General features: G+C 39.2%; 1 protein-coding gene across 2 annotated transcripts; it reads left to right on the forward strand.

The window, feature by feature from the left end:
* The first annotated feature begins 237 nt into the window (after nt 1–237).
* LOC105041941 (nuclear pore complex protein NUP85-like) lies at nt 238–17,699 on the forward strand. 2 transcript variants are annotated; one of them, XR_012139199.1, is made up of 7 exons: nt 238–736; nt 2,730–13,586; nt 14,544–15,768; nt 15,883–15,938; nt 16,039–16,194; nt 16,270–16,347; nt 17,415–17,699. XR_012139199.1 is itself a non-coding variant. In XM_073252900.1 (7 exons), the coding sequence occupies exons 1-4, from the start codon at nt 13,535–13,537 to the stop codon at nt 15,919–15,921; spliced, it is 267 nt and encodes an 88-aa protein (XP_073109001.1). In that variant the 5' UTR covers nt 238–13,534; the 3' UTR covers nt 15,922–15,938; nt 16,039–16,194; nt 16,270–16,347; nt 17,415–17,699. The 2 variants fall into 2 exon arrangements, 1 of the variants encoding a protein (XP_073109001.1); XM_073252900.1 differs by having other exon boundaries at nt 238–13,586; nt 14,621–14,685; nt 15,658–15,768.
* The last annotated feature ends 199 nt before the right edge of the window (nt 17,700–17,898 follow it).

Genomic DNA, 17,898 nt, shown 5'->3' on the forward strand with positions numbered 1-17,898 from the left:
ACCACCAATATATATATATATATATATATGATGGCCCATAATGACTCGAAAAACCGACTTCCAGACTGGCAACTATAAAACACCACCAATATATATATATATATATATATATATATATATATATATATATATATATATATATATATATATATATATTTTAACCAAAAAAAGAAAACATAAAATATCGCGTAGTCCACTGATGTCGCCGTGAAGACCACAGCTGGAGCGGTTGCAGTTGGTAATGCACCATTTGGCTTCATGTTCGCTTCTTTGGTAAAACCCTTTCAAAAGACCATAAATGCCAAAAAAGCCCGCCCTTCCCAAAATCGTATCCTCCATCCCGTCCGGCTGAATCGCCGGTGGAGATGACCGGCCTTGGGTCGGATGCTGGCGACTCCGTTGTCATGTTACCGCTGGACGTCCGCGACCCGATCGTTTACCCGATCTTCCGCATCTAGGTCTCTTGAACTTGGGAGAAACTCCTCCAAGTCACGTGCTTCCGTCCTCTGGCCTCTATCCAGCCGGCAGCGGTGAGGACGGAGTTTCCGATGAAGAGATCGACAGGAAGTTGGTGGAGGACAAGCTTGGGGCCGGTGTCGGGGAGATCAGTAAGGCCCAGAGGCGGAAGATCGTTTATGTCTTAGTTCCAGCCTTTGCGTTGCTCCAGAGTCGGAAGAATTCCCTCGCGGTCATCTCAAGAATGTCTACACTTTGCATCTTCGATTCGTACGGAATGGTAATCCTTTTCCGTCCTGATGCTGCCAATCCTCTATTGCACCTGTTACTGAATAAAAGCACCTGCAAAAGAAGTTCACACTGACCGGAGTTGTGTCTGATGGAGACTCTCAGTCAGTGGAGAGTGGTGAACAGCAGATAGAATTTCGAAAGTGACAGAGTATCAACCCAGAAGTATCCTATCCAATATTGTTCATTTACTTCCTTTTATAGATGAATGGTTGGTAACCATCTGTAATGGTTAGACATGTGGGTTGCGCTTGTTCCGGCATTATATGATCGTGGAGTGGGTGGTTATATTCGTCACTGATCATGTTCTAGCCATTACGCGCTTTCTGCACTAGCAGTTTTAGGTAAGCTGACTATATATCGGTAATCGAGATATGTCGATCGTATGTCAGTTGTCGTGGAAGTCCGAATGACCATCGATCGGTAACTCTGATATGCCGACAGTCATCGGTTTGAAATGAGTCAAGTCATCATAGTCAGAGCTCATCAAATTTGCGGATAGCCGACTATCAGTCGGCTAACCGATTGATAGTCGGCAAGTCGTGCTTATCAGGCCGATCGTAAGTCGATATCGGGGGGTTGGCTGAATCGCCCCAACAGTTGCCCCCCACTCTCAAGTTCAAAGTAGTCCGATGTGCATGTTGTCACATGGTCTGTCACGTTGGATGAAAGGAGTTATCACGTGTTGTCTCAAGCTCTGATTCGGCTGCAGGCATTAATGATTTTTTGAAATACGAAAGATCTCCGGCCATTTTGTCATTTCGATATCTGTGAGATCATCATTGAAATATTGTTTCAGAAAGATAATTCAGTGTCCGAAGAATCCGGACGATTTGATTTTGACTAGTAGATTTTGGCCACGTGTCTAGATGTCATTGGCTCTATACTGTTCACGCGGATAATGGTAAGGTGGCATGATCTGGGAGTAGGTGCATCGAACTATCCGATCAATGGTCAGTTTTGATGTAGCCACGTGTCGACATCTGAGAAAATCTTGATTTGAGTGATTTCATCCGGACTGTTGTGGGGTCCAATATATATGAAGTCGTTTGCATTTGGACTTTTTACTTTTGCATTCATCATTCCTCTCTGCAACAGAAGGTTCTATCCCAATGTTAGGAGCTTTTCGAGTTCTCTTGTTCCTTGCGTCATCTTTAGCTCCAGGTCGAGTTTTCATTTCCTTCTCTTAGGATTTTCTTTTTCTTTTTGGTTCTCATTTTCAATGGCAAGTAGAAGTAAGAAAGCTTCATATTCTCGGGATACTCGATCGGAGAATCCGGTCGACGATTCTCCTTCGAATCCGAAGATAGAAGTTTCTTCCTTATCCTAACCTAATGTTGAACGGCTCCGAAAACAGTACTGTATTTTGGAGCAATATTAGTTTTTCCTCCTGGTTTGGACGGTCGGATGAACTCTCCTCCTCCAGGTTAGATTGCATTTTATGTCGAAGACCTTTGGGCCAGTCTTCGATTTTCGATTCCAAAATTCGTTCGGAATCTTCTTGACTATTATAGTCTTTGTCTTGCTCAACTGGCTCTAAATTTCATCCGACTGATCATTAGTTTCGGTTTGTTATGTCATCTTATCCCGACTGATCTTCGCTCTTCTCTATTTCAGGCTTTCTTTGTTCTCCATCCTCACCCCAAGGCTAAGGGTTGGTGGTTTTTCAATCCGAGGAAGAGCCTTTCTTTCATTTTCGGTCTTCCATCGTCCATTCATAGATGGAAGAACCATTTTTTTTTGCCTTTTCTTCATCTCCGAGAACTGGCCCCAACGAGAATGCTCAGGTGGACACTATCGATCGGGAAAACTTTCTCTAACTAAAAGACATGGAAGTTCCACCGCAGCGAGAGCTGATGACCGAACAGACTCTCTATGATGCTGGACTTAGTTCAGTAACTTCTTTAGGTATAACATAGTCGGTCACTTTACTTTTTCTTTTGTTTGTTTCTGAATTTTGTACTTATCTTTGTTTTTTATTGCAGCTATGCGGATGAGGGCATGTGTTTCAGCTACCGACATTCGCTTGCATGCTATCAAGAAGAGGGCAGCGATCGATGCTGGGCCTTTCTGACCATCGAGAAAAAGTCGGGTTGATACCTCGTCGGTACCGGCAAGAGAACCCGACGTTCCGTCGGAGACAGCCCCCGAGCCGATCCTAGCGTTGTCAGCTCCGACAACACTTCTTCCAACTGAAGTGCCGTCTGCTGGAGTCGGGATGGCGAGAGGAGAAGAAGCCGCGACAGAACCATTAGCAGCTCCATCCATGGGGGTTCGGGCCGAGTCAGAAGCTGTGGCCGAACCTGAACAATCTGCTACTGCGCCAGCTGTTCATCCAGGAGAGCGATCTCGGGCACAGTCGAGCACTGATTTTGTGGCGATCTCAAGTGCGCGACCACTGACCGAAGACCAGGAAAAGGCGCCAGCTACTTCCATCGATGATGGGTCGTTTGCGGGCCTCCCCATCCTCTTCGACATCAAAATCTCCGTCGATGAGTCGGCCTTAGCCAATCCATTGTTGGCCAGACGACTCATCGAGGCAACGCTTCTCCCGACTAATAGAGAGAATAGGAGAAATCGGACGGTGTCCAAAATGTTTTCCTCATTTTATCCGACGATGCTTGGGGTAAATTTTCGACATTCCTTTCTTTTTTTTTTAATTTGACTCGACTTGTCTTTTTCTTTTAGTGGGCACACGATATGTATGCTCTAGAGAGCGGATATCGGAAGATCGTCGAGCTTCATCAGGCATGGATGGATAAGGTGGAGGCCACTAATGTCGAAAAGACTGTTGCCGACGAACAGCTTCAGACGGCAACTGAACAGGAGAAGAAGCTTCAAGAAGAGATTTTTCATATGACGACTGACCTTCAGTCTTCCAGAGCCAAACTTGAGTCGGCTCATCAGAACATCATGTCTCTCGAGTCTCGGATCAGGAGCAAGAAGCATTCCATCAGTCAGCTCCGAAGAGAAAGAGACGGATGCATTGAAGAGCTAGAAGCAGAATGCGGTAGGCATCAGGCCACCATGGAAAGACTGGCATTGGCTGATGCTCAGTCGGTCTCTGTGAAGGTCGAAGTTGAGTCGATGAAAAATGCTTTGAGTCTGGCTATCGAGAACTTCAAAGATTTGGAAGAATTCAAGGATGAGATTTTCGAAGACGGATTTGCTTCTTATTGTGTCGGATCGAGGACGGTCGAGATGCGGTCAAAAAATTGTATCCGTACTTGGACTTAAGCAGCGTCGTTCCTCCTAGTTCGGGAGAAAAGGGTGCCGCACCGGTTGAAGGAGATGCATCGACTGCACCAGGACCTGCTCCAACTATTGAGGCTGTGTCGGAGCAAGGTGATGAAGAAACCGACTGGTGATCGGTGTAATATTTTTTTTGTAATCAGACAGTTTAACTCTATAATCGGACCTTGGGTCCAATTTTGTAATTTTTTTTCTTCAATGAATGAAAGAAACTTTTCAAGTATGGAATCTTCTCTTTGCACTTGTTCTGTCAATGTCATGGAATCACGGTCGGACAACCAATTATCCATCGGTGAGTTGGATGTTTAGTAATAACTGTAGTAGAATTTATCCGTTAGTCGGATGTCAGTTGACATTGTATATCTTTTAGGTACTTAAACATTTGATAGATGATGATAAGCTGAATATCCTTTGACTGACCGTAGTCAAGTCGGTGTATTTCTTACTCAACCGTGGTTGAGTCGGCATAATGTTTCGCTTAGTTAAAGCTAAGTCGGCATGAATAGTCCTTCAACTAAAGTCAATTTTTGTAGTGAAAAATCAAGATATAGTTCGTCAGTCGGTTTTTACAGTGAAAAATCAGGATGTAGTCGGTAAAATGACCGATTGTTTATCGGTCTAATATCATTCCGTAGATGTAATTGATCAAAGCTTTCATGATTTTGAATTCCAATGTTTCTTTTTGAATATTGTACATAAGAACAACTTTATTGGTAATACATCTTCAAATTATCGATATTTCAAGTCCGAGGAATAATCGTTCCATCAAGAGTTTCTAGCCGATATGCATCCGGTCGAAGTATCTCGATTATTCTGTAGGGTCCTTTCCAATTTGGAGATAATTTTTTCTGATCCAGAGATTTTGAAATTTCTATCTTTCTTAGGACCAGGTCTCTCGGACGAAAGATCTTTGGCTTGCCTTTTGAATTGTAATATCGAGCCACTCTTTGCTGATATGCTGCCATTCGAACTTGAGCTTGCTATCGAACTTTCGAAAGTAAATCTAAATCGGCTCTCTGACATTCTGAATTGTTTGGCTCATTATACTGTTCTACTCTTGCTGATGGTAATCTGATCTCAAATGGAATCATCGCCTCTATCCTATAAATCAGGTTGAATGGCGATTCTTCCGTCGGTATTCGAGAAGTTGTCCGATATGCCCATAAAATCGGATATAATTCTTCTATCCAAAGATCTTTAGCTTCATTCAGTCTGGTTTGAGACTATGTAAGATTGTTTAGTTTGTTACTTCTACTTTACCGTTGGATTGTGGATGGTCGACTGATGTGAATTTGTGTATAATATAAAATTTCATACAGAATTTTTTGAAATTTTGATTGTCGAATTATCAACCATTGTCAGTGATAATGGTGTGTGGTAGATTGAATCTGCATATGATTGACTTATGAACGAAGTCTTCTATCTTACTTTCAATAATCTGTGCCAAAGGTTCAGCTTCTACCCATTTGGTAAAGTAATTGATGGCAACTATAATGAATTTTCTCTGACTGAATGCCGAAGGAAAAGGATCGAGTATGTCGATTCTCCATTATGCGAAAGACTATAGTGCAACAATTGATGTTAGCTGACTGATCGGTTGATGCTGTATATTAGTATACTTCTAGCATGGTTCACATCTTCAGATAAGTTCAGCTGTATCCTTTTTCATGGTGGGCCAATAATATCCTTGTCGTAAGGCTTTATAAGCCAAAGATTTGCTCCCCAAGTGATTTTCACAAATCCCTTCATGAACTTCTTAGAGTACATGGTCGGCATCCATTGGTCTCAAACACTTCAGTAAGAGAAAATAGAATGACTTTTTATAGAGTTGTCCATTCATTAAAATATATTACGAGGCCATCTATCATAGTTGTTTGGCTTCTGAAGGATCTGCAGGTAAAATTTCATTAGTCAAGTACTGGATGATCGGGTCCATCCAGCATGGCTCGTCATTAATTTGTAGCGCTTCTTCAACTTTGTCATTGCTTGGCTGCTCGAGACATTCGATGAACATCCGACCCAGCGAGTTAAATAAATTGGTTGTAAGTCGAAAAAGTACGTCGGCTCGAGCATTCTCCATTCTTGGAATGTGAGAGATCTCAAAATATTTTAAAGTTGATGTAAGATCTTTCACTTTCTGAAGATACTTCATCATAACGAGATCTCGAACTTCAAATTCGCCCTTCACTTGTCTGATAATCAACTGTGAGTCGGTAAAGACCTTCAGGTTGTCTATGTCAAGTTCTTTGGCAATTTTCAAATCGGCTAAGAGAGTTTTATACTCAGCTTGATTATTTGAAGCTTTAAAATTAAACCAAAAGACATATTCGGTTACAATCCCTTCAGAGTTGGTGAGGATGAGACCGGCTCCACTGTCTTGTGCGTTGGATACTCTATCAATATGTAGCACCCACACCAATATTAAGTCGGGCTCAGGAGTTTCAACTTATTTTAATTTGTCGTTGGGTTCATTCTTAGAGTTATTGTTAGATATAGTACATTCGATGACAAAATCGATCAAAATTTGTACCTTCATCGACGGTCATGGACGATATTGAATATCAAACTCACTGAGTTTTATTGCCCACTTCGTCATTTGATCTGAAGTATCAGGTTGGTATAAAATTACCTTTAACGGCTGATCTGTCAAGACAACAATGAGATGTGCTTGGAAGTATGGACGAAGTCGCTGTGATGATATGATTAGAGCGTAGATCATCTTCTCTATACTTGAATATCTTATTTCAGCATTATGAAGCACATTACTGGTGTAGTAATTGATCGTTGAATTCGGTTTTTATCCTCTTGGATGAGTACTGAACTAACTGCTTCCATTGAAGTGGCCAAATAGAGATACAAAGTTTATTCGATCTTTGGTTTCGTAAGTAATGGTGGAGACGCCAGATATCTTTTTACATCTTCGAAGGACTGTCGGCACTCGTCTGACCATGAGAAGTCTTTTGCTTGTCTCAAGGTCTTGAAGAAGGGCAAGCATCTTTTTGTCGACCTTGAGATGAATTGACTGAGTGTGGCGATCCTTCCATTAAGTTGTTGTATCTCTTTCTTGGAGTTTGGATGCTTCATATTGATGATAGCTTTTATTTTTTCGAAATTGGCTTCAATTTCTCGTGGTGACATAAGAAATCCAAAATTTTTTTTGGAAGTTACTCTAAATGTACACTTAGTCGGATTTAATTTCATCTGATGTCGTCGAAGTATGCTGAAGGCTTCTTCTAAATTTCGAACATGATCAGAAGTTTGGAGACTCTTCACCAGCATATCATCAATATAGACTTTCATATTTCTCCCAATTTGTGCTTTGAATATTTTATTGATTAGCTGTTGATAAGTAGCTCTGGTATTTTTTAAACCGAATGGCATTACTTTGTAACAGTAGATGCCTTTATCGGTTATAAAGGCAGTGTGCTTCTCATCTTCAGGTGCCATCCGAATCTGATTATAGTCCGCAAAAACATCCATGAAGCATAAAAATCGGTGTCCCGAAGTCGCATCAACTAGCTGATCGATCTTTGGTAAGGAGAAACTGTCCTTCGGACAAGCTTTATTTAGATTTGTATAGTCGATGCAGATTCTTCATTTTTCATTGATTTTTTTCACCATCACTACATTGACGAGCCATTCGAGATAATTAGCTTCTCTGATGAAGCCAGCAGCGAGAAGCTTGTCAACCTCTTCGTCGATGACTTTCTGTCTTTCAGAAGCAAAAGATCTATTTTTTATCTCACCGACCTAACTTTAGGATCAATATTCAGCTGATGAGTTATTACTTTCGAAGGAATTTCTGACATATCCGTTGCCGACCAAGCAAAAATATTAGCATTTGCTCTTAGTAGATTCATCAGTTGTTGTCGCTCCGGATCAGACAACTGTGATCCAATTTGGACCGTCTTCTCAGGATCTTCTTCTTTTAATGGGATGAAAATCAGTTGCTCGACTGGTTCATCCTTTTTTTTATTTTTTTCTTTGGTCTAATTTATTAACAAACAAAGAGTCTTTAGATTGATTATTCTTTGTGGAGATCAGAAAGCAACGTCGAGCAAATTGTTGATCTCCACGCATTTTTTCGACTTTATTTCTTATTGAAAATCGAATCAGTAAATGGTATATTAAAACTACTGCTCTCAGAACATTAAGTCTAGGCTATTCAAGTATGGCGTTGTAAGCCGATGGAACTCAGACGACTGTAAATGTAAGAAAAACAGTACTTTATTGTGGATCCATTTCTGGGGTTAAAGGAAGAGTAATTTTTTCTTCCACGATAACTGCATCTCCAGTAAAATCGACTAATGGCGTCGAGACTCTTCTGAGTCGGTCAGTTGGTAGTCGCATTTGAGAGAAAATCGAGTAAAAAAGAACATCAGTTGAGCTTCTATTATCAACTAAAATTTTTTTTATATCATAATTTGCTATCATTGTCGAGACAACAACAGCATTATCATAGAGTGTTTGTATTCTCCGGACATCATCTTCCAAAAAAAAAATTACATTATCAAGTCGTCGTTTCTTCACCGACTCTTCTTCAGAAGTTGCCCTTCGGTCCTTCGGTCACCCAGAGATCATATTGATTACTTCCATCGTTGGTCAATTGTTGATCGCTGAGGCTATTTCTCTAGGTAGCCTCGTCGAATCAGGATCCCTATTTCGTCCTGAGTTGGATGCACTGTTCGGTATCGTGTCCGTGATCATGATGAAACCAACAGTATTTCTTTCTGTCACGACTCTTCGGTGGTGCTTTCGTCGGTGGAGTGTGTCGAAGATATTCCTCTCCTTCGATCTCCATTAAGATCTGCACACGAAGAGCAGAAAGAGAAGTATAGAAGTCATACCTACCATAGTTGATCGACTTTGGACTCTGTCGTCGAGATAAAGCTCGCTTATTGATGGTTGACCGACTTGATTCGATTGAAGCTCTACTTTTCTTCTGCTTCTTTTTTTGACCTTTTTTTCTGTCCGGCACCGGTCAGAAGCATCCTCATCCACGTGAATATACTTGTATGCGCGCTCCAAGAGTTCAGTATAGATCCGGAGGAGAGTCTTATCCAGAGAATAGGTGAATCTGGATCCCCTCAGACCCCTCTTCATGGTCGATATGGCCATATCTTCATTGAGATCCCTGACCTCGAGTGTGGCCGCATGGAAGCGAGCCACAAAATCTTTCAACATCTCTATCTCGCCTTGCTTGATGGAGAAGAGACTGTCTGACGTTTGTAGCACCTTCAGCTGGTGCTGAAATGGGTCATGAAAGAATGTTCGAGCTGCTCGAAGGAGTTATATTCTCCGACTGTAGCCTAGAATACCAGACTTGAGCAGCCTTCTGAATAATTATAGAGAAGTCGATGTATAGGAGGGCGCCTGTTGCCTCCTATATCATCATGAGAGCTTTGTAGCTCTCTAGGTAATCAATTGGGTTGATGGAACCGTCATATGGCTCCATCTGTGGCATCTTGAATCGAGATGGAATCGGCTCATGTAGGATGAGTCAAGGGAGAGGTTGGGTAGTGTGGAAGTAATAGTCGCTGGAAGATTTCCGACCTTCCATCTAAAGTCGGGCAAATTGGCTGTTGATTTCCTTAAACTTGCACTCATAGTCATTGAGCCACCGTTGTTGAGATAATCCGGAGGTAGTCCCTCAAAGAATTTGAAGATGGAGAAGGAGAAGGTTCACGCGGCTTTTTCTCCTTCTTGATACTATGTACACTGGAAAGAGAAAGAGATCGCCGCGAAGGATGTGCGGTGTGGCGAGAATTTTGAGAACGCGATTGCTCGACTTGATGAGGATGCCGAGATGACCGTCGTTCTGGAGATGAAGAGGGTGAATGCCGTGAAGGACGACGGCTGTGCCTAGATGGTATTGAATGAGCCACCGGCTCCTCCACTGGCGGTCGCTACTGCTGCTGTGTTTGTTGCTGTTGGAGGCTGTGAACTACCTTTGTTAACACTTTTTTTGCTGCATCAAGGCAGTAATTTGTGCATCCGTAGTGACTATAGGACGCGAAGAGCTAGGCTCTGTCAATTGGAGAGGAGGAATATCTTCTCGACGAAAAGATTGCCTCGTGGATCCCATTGAATGCTGAGCTCTGATCTTAGCCATGGTTGCTCGTATTCTTTTCTCTATCTGGCGCGTCAATCTGTTGCGGCTAATCTCCTGTTGTGCCCGTTATCGGAGAAGAGCACCTATAAAAGAAGTCCACACTAACCGAAGTTGTGTCCGATGGGGACCTTCCGATGTTTAAGTTAGTGGAGAGTGGTGAACAGCAGATAGAATTTCGAAAATGGTAGAGTATCAGTCCAGAAGTGTCCTACCTAATGCTATTCATTTACCTCCTTTTATAGATGAATGGTTGGTAACTGTCTGTAACGGTTAGACATATGGGTCTCGCTTGTTTTGGTATTATATGATCGTGGGATGGGTGGTTATTCCCGCCACTGATCATGTTCTGACCATTACGCGCTTCCTGCTCTGACAGTTTCAGGTAAGCTGACTATACATCGGTAATCGAGATATGTCGATCGTATGTCAGTAGTCGTGGAAGTCCGAATGACCATCGGTCAGTAACTCTGATATACCGATGGTCATCGATCTGAAATGAGTCGAGTCGTTATAGTCGGAGCTCATCAAATTTGCGGATAGTCGACCATTAGTCGGCTAACCAATTGATAGTCGGCAAGTCGTGCTTATCAGGCCGATCGTAAGTCGGAATCGGGGGGTTAGCTGAATCGCCCAACATGTCCAATTCTTTTCTTTTCTTTTGTGCTTTTTTAATGTACCTGTTTGAAGTTTTTTACATGTCAATGTGCTGTTTGGAGGATTGGTGTTTTCTTGAACTAGGGTTTGTATCTTGAACTATGGTGTTCAAGAACTCGTCCATAGTCATTTGTCTATCCGAATGAGTAGCCTATCATCACATCTCTTGGGGCAACTTCTTCATGGAGTTTTTAGTTACCAGAAATGCATACATCCTTTACAATAGTATGTGATGGAAAACTTAGGGGTCTTTTGACTTTGCTATGCTCCTTTTTTTTTTTCCTTTTTTGATTGAAAATGCTCCCAATTTTTGAATCACCCGCAAGATTTCTGTTGAAAAGGTTCAAAAATTTTATTCAGCTTAGCCTTTCTTGCACTTCTTTTAATAGCCAATATCCTTGTTGAAAGAGGATTGTAAGAAAGAGCAAGGCTTGGTGGTTTCTTGGGTCAAATGTTCCACCACCATTTATTGGTTACTTCAATTGGGCTTTTGGTGCTGCACTATTTTTCCAGAAATCAGCCAATTGCATTTATCTCAAGATTTTCAGAGAAACTTGTTGAACTTTCTTCGTTGAATTTCTGGAATAATGGGTTGGTTGGGTATCGCAATTGGTATTGACCTTCCAACTTTTTCTCTTTATCCAATAACTGCCTCTATTGAAGTTAATAAACTCTTCTGCCAAAAACCCATGAGGAACCTACCAGTTTAAAAGTGGCATGGCAGCTAATGGAAATATTTTATGTGGATAAGTAGTCATTAACTTGGTTGCCAGGGTGCCTCTTTGATTGGTTTGCAGCACTATACTTTCTTTTTATTGTTCAGCTTCTTATTCTTCTCATTCAGTGTGCATCTGACACAGCAATTTTCGTTCTCCATTATGGGATTTTAATGCTTGCTTTTGTTTTTATTTTATTTTTCCTTCCTACTATTATGACAACCTTCTAACCAGGACAGAGACTACAATCCATTCAAAGCTTCTGGGCCCGAAAAAAAGATGTTGATTTACAGGATTGATTCTTTTTATGATCTATCAGACAACATCATTTCCTCCACTTGACTTAATTTAAAATATTTCTGTACTTAATATGGTCCTTTATCATGAACTTTTCCATTTGATTTGGATATACTTTTCAGTAGAATAATCTTGTTCTAGTTTGAGATGGTATTCTTAGTTGCATTAGTTGGATTATTATTCCTTGAATCTTACTTAATCTTTCTTTTACTATCTGCATGATTCTTTTTGGTTGGTTTCATTACTTTTGGCCATCGTATGGTATCATGATTGATCATTAAGGGATTAAAGTTCCATTATTTTAAGACCTCACTATTCCGTATTGCACTTTTTAAGTTTGTAACAGAATGAACCCTTAATAAAGATATTATATTGCAAGTAGTGATCTGTGCAATTGCCTCTTGCTTTTTTCAAATTTACCTCTGCAGTTTTTTTTTTTTTTTGATCAGTGGCTTAATAACTTTATTGGAGAATCATATTTGCTAGATGTCTGGTTTTTATGAGAAAAATAACTGTCAATAACTCTTAATTTGCTTGTGCCTTAAATAACCATATGAAGGATATTGTTGCTTTATAACTTCTTGTGCAATAATAAGACTTCTAGCATTCATGGCAAGATTGCTTTATGGCTTGAGATATATCTGGATTTCTTAGGATGCACAAAACACATTCACCATGAGTCTTCAGTATGTTCATTAGCACTTGCAGTTGGGTGGCTTGACCTTGTGGTAAGATGTTCTGAAGTTCATCTATCTTAATTCTCAAGTAGTTCACTGGCATCTGCAATCTGTATCGTTAGCACATCGTTCCAGTCTTGTAACTGCCTCATGAGCCAAGAGTACACTATTCTTTTTTATGAATGAAATTGTTGAGACTGCATGGATCTTATCAGTTGGATCAACTTGGCAGCTATGAGGTTGGTAAGCATACCAATAAAAGGTTAACTAGTGTGTGTGTGTTCTTTCTTTTTCTTTTTATTTATTATTATTATTTTTTTTTTTATGGTCACTAATATTGACACTAGAAATCATGTCGTACCGAGAAAAAAGAACTAGCTTTCATGAATTGAATATTAATGTTACTTCTAAAGGAAGAGAGCCTTTTGGGTGAAATGCTACATCAGTAAGAATTATTAATTTTTTAGTTTCCAAAACCCACAGTTGGCTAACTTTGGAAGGACAGACAGTGTGACATCTCAAGTATTTTTATGTGATAGTGCATGGTCTCAGCCATCTTTTCTTGCTTTTTTGCCATTATTTCCAACAGACATGCTGTGTTTTGAAAAGAGCAGTTTATCGTGGACTGATTTTCCTGTTAAAAACAAAAGGAACTTTCATGCAACATGTTGAGAAGTTAATATCAACTTTGAGTACATAGATATATCAGGTAACCGTTTCATGCATTGCTTTGCCTCCACATGCATGGTACAGACAGAAAACGGGCTGGTAGAGGCAGTTGCTGTTCTTGTCTCCACAATGCCACGCATGTGTCCTTATCTACCAACTGGAAGATTAGGTCAATGCTTTAAAGCCAAACCGGATTTTGTCAAGGTATGATGATAGTTGCCCCATCATTATTATTATTATTATTTTGTTATTGATAAGAGGCTAACCATGTTATTTCCACTGCTAAGTATGGGAGAATGGCGAGGCCAAATAAGTAATTAGATTGTAGTGCATTTTTGGATTCAATGTGGGCTTGAGGAATGTATTATGGATGATGCTGGGAAACATTAGCTATCTTACAGCTGCAACTAGTCATGGAATGGAGCTGTTTATATCTCACTCTCTATGGAAAGGACTTTCACAATGGTTAGTACATATATTTTGTTTTCTACTATGGACTCTGATGCTCTATAATGGTTTGTAATATGTTAGTTATTTATTCTGATGATTTTCTTAGTTAGTTAATCTGATGATTTTCAAATTAATTGCTCAGGATAATTCATTTTGTAAGTATCAGTTTAATAAAATGATGGTGGTTTACACCTATAATTGAATGATAGATTTAATTCTGAAAAGTTTTGTGTGGCTCAACTACTTATTTTATGGAAATTAATTAATCAATCAATTTTCTATTTTTAGAATGATAGACTAGAGGAATGAGAGTCAGATTGTGGATGTATTTTTCATTTAATTGTTGCATTCATCTTCTACCACACAGACAAACATTTCACAAAATCAAAAAGTTTTGTATTGCTTTGCATAGTTATTCATTTTAGATTCTCTTGTGACTGACTCAATGAAGAAGTTTAATTTTGGGTTTGAGGTGTCGGTATCACTTGATGCTCAAAATTCCTTGGCATGGTCATCAAGTTCAATGGGCAGTCATTACATTACTAAGTGAGCAAAATATAGATTACTAAGTGGGCAGTCATTGCATTACTAAGCGAGCATACTGCCCATCAAAATATAGATTACAATGTGGAAGGCTAAAATCAATTTGGCAAAGACTGGGCAAATCAAATCAAATCAAATTGGCTAGCTTCTGGGGGAGCATTTTGTACATCTACTACAGGATGTTTATGTTGTGAGTTTTCTAAAGTAGTTGGAAGTTCAAGATAAACCTATCAACCAGTATGGAATGTCGAGAACAAGGAACACTGATCTTATCTGGAAAAGGTTTTGAAGGACCTTTATCATGCTGAAGGTTGCTTAGAAAATAGGAAAATCCATGCACCATCTAGATAGTAACTAGGATTTTAATATGTTGATGTACCTCCCTTGCTTCACATGTGATGCTGAATTGAGTAAATGTTATTGCTGCAGAGCTTCAACAACACTGATATGTAAATGGAGTAGTGAACCTAGTATGAGTCTGCCTTCAAATTGTGTGTTTATGACAGGAAGTGTTTTCATTCTTGAAGCTGAATTGAGTAAATGTTGCTGCTGCAGAACTTCAACAACACTGGTATGTAAATGGAGTAGCGAACCTAGCATGAATCTGCCTTCAAATTGTGTGTTTATGACAGGAAGTGTTTTCATTCTTCAAGCTGATTAGTTTGAAATTTTTATTGCAGTTTTTGATCTTGTTTGTGCTCTGTGTCTGTCATGTCACCTTTTCATTTATCAGATACTTAAATGTCTGGAACATATAGCAAGCAAATTTTTCTAAGGATGGCTATTTAACTGAACTATTGTGGACTCTTTGTTTGCATGGCTTTCATGTCAGTTTCCAATCTGAATATGCTATATATACAACATTAGTGTGTGTGTGTGCGTGCGTGCGTGTGTGTACGTGCGCGCGCGTGCGCGTGCGCTAATTGAACCTAAAATAAACATAATGCATAATCTATTTTAGAGGCTGCACGTGCGTGCGTGCGTGCGTGGCGCTAATTGAACCTAAAATAAACATAATGCATAATCTATTTTGGAGGCTGTGTGTCTTATAGTAAGTTTGCTATACTAGCCACATCTGTGTGCTAATTAAACCTAAAATAAACATAATGCATAATCTATTTTGGAGGCTGTAAGCATTATTCCCCCTTGCAATTTGCAGTTTCTTTTTCTGATGATTATTCAAACTTGATGCATCTTTGTTATTTGAGTATTCAGTAGCTTATGTTTGTTATAGTTATGATTTTATGATACAATAGGCCACTTCAGTGTGTTGATTCTAGATAATTTTTAAGGATCAGAATCTCACCATTATATTATTATCCTTTTTTCCTTGAAAGTATCTATTCATAAGAAAAACTGATAGGATGTTCTCATTTTCTTATCTGGTTAGAAATTCGACAGAGTTAACTGCAAAATCGATGGGAAGTATCCTAAAATTTAGATATAATTTTTTCATAAAATACTGCTGAGGCTTTTCCATATTCTTAAGTTGTGTAATGCTTTTTGAATTTTATGTGCCGAGAACTTTATTACCATGACTTAGGGTTTAGACTGGCTCCATAACTTCTCTCAGAAATGCATGCAATTGAAACCATCCTCTAGTTCTAACGGGTTGATGGGCCTCCTTATTGGTATTCTTGGAGAACATCCTGAGGTGAGAAAAGGATTACTTGCTCAGAACCATTTGGTCTTAAAAATATGACAACTTTTCTACAAGAGATATACAGCTCAATTGTGTAAATGACGGTGTTTCTTACTTGTTCTTTAGGTTGTGCTGGCAGAATGCTCAAAAAGATTTGGATCATGATATTCCTAAAAGCCTCTGTAAATGCTGCTTTTTGGTTTTTAGTTGCAACAACTGTGATAATTATATTTGGATCTGGCATATTTATCTTACAAGCACCTCTTGTCTCTGTTTAAGTAGGATGATTGCCCATGCTATGGCATTGTTGACAGTCGATAATTGTCATTCCGACGTTCTGTTGCGTGAGAAGAGGTGTAATTTGGGGGTATCAGCATTAAGGAACTCCACCAACTTGTATATGCTCAAGTTTTGTCTTCCCATCCTTTAACTTTGCAAGTATGTTCCAATCACTTTGAACTTAAATTTATCCATAATATGACCTGATTTATCAAAGAAAATCTTAATCATCAGGAGAGTTTGCACAATATCAGCTTCATGAGTCTAGCAAAGACCAAGGAAATGCAATCATTGCATAAGATGCTTCTGGAGGTATATAGATCAATTTCCATGCCTAGATGATCAATTATCGATGTTAAAGTAACTATACTGATCTTAGATTAAGTTGTTTTAGAGAATTTTCTAATATTTGCCTTTGTAAAAGAAATATTTCATGGGGAACAAAGAGGGAAATTTCATCTCTCACCCAAGTTTCTGTAGTAAATGTAAAATTGAATCCATGGAGCAATCAGGGGTCAGGGCCACACATTTGCTTGTTATCTATACTTATCATATTGGGCTTTTGAAATCCAGATTTTTAGATAAGTCATATGCATTGTAGGCATGTAGCATATAACTAGGCCTCCTCTGCTGCCAAGATCCCTTTAATTTCTAAGTTTAATTTTCTAGCATGTATTCCTAGCACCCAATATTCTGGCTCAACTTTAGAAATTTATGATGTTGTCTTTATGTTCTTTTTTCCCCTCTTATAGTATTACAAATTTCCACCAAATAAATAGTAGAAGTCCGGTTTTTAATGTGTACCATGATTAGTGATCTAGCCCATTTAAACTGCCATCTTGTGGTTTGTTCTCAAAAGCACTTTGTTTCAGCTAAATTGCTGATACTATGTCATCTCTTGTCTGATTGCACGAACATATCTGGCATCATGCCCAAAGCAAGGTTTGGGCATGTTAGAGATTTTAATTTTACAAACAGTCCATACAACATTATAAAATGATACTTAAGGTGATTAGCCTTGTCATTAGATTTGGTGGCATTAATTTTCTTGTTGCTCATCCTTCCGATTTGAATATGGTTGATTTGTTTTGGATATGCTATTTAGTACGTGAATATTCTCTTTTGTGTTCTGATCAGAATCTCGAGATTTGCTATTTTTATGAACTGGAAAAAACATCAGTTTAAGCGTTATGAAGGTTGCCCTAGCACTCCAAACATCTGTCATGTAGTAGTTAAGTTAAATTTCCAAAAATTGGTTGTACATTGCCTCAAATGCATCGTTAATGGCAAAAGACTTTAATTTATATGCCCAGAATATTCAGAAAATCCTGATCTTAAATAAATAGAATATTCTATTTGATTTATTTTCTCTTTCACAGGACAGATTGGTGGCATATACGATCGGGAGCATGGTAGAAAAGGTCTTGGTATTTGCTGGTGTCAACAAGCTCTTAATGAAGTTCAACTCAGCAGAATTGCTCAACAGCTCTTTGAATGTACTAGAAATTCAATCTCTGATGATAGTTTCAAGGTTTATTTTTTTCTTTTGCAATCTTTCATGCAAATTAATAGAAACGATTTTGCAGAAGACACTTTAAATAATGTGTGGTAATTGATTATATGAAGAGCAGCTGTTGTTTACTTTGACTTATATTTTCCACTCCTAACAGCAATGGGAGGGTTCAATTGATGTTCTTGATTTGCAAATTGGGACCGCAGGATGCTACAAATTTTTCCACAAGTACTGCTTTGCGCTTTTGCTTCCTTTTTCTTGCCATTCTACTGTAATGCCCAGTAGTTTGTATGTTTTTCCTTTTCTGGTTTCTTCTTTCCATATTTCTAAACTACGTATTTGAACAACAA

Source organism: Elaeis guineensis, chromosome 2 (genome assembly GCF_000442705.2).
Source record: "Elaeis guineensis isolate ETL-2024a chromosome 2, EG11, whole genome shotgun sequence".
Classification (NCBI taxonomy): Eukaryota; Viridiplantae; Streptophyta; class Magnoliopsida; order Arecales; family Arecaceae; genus Elaeis; species Elaeis guineensis.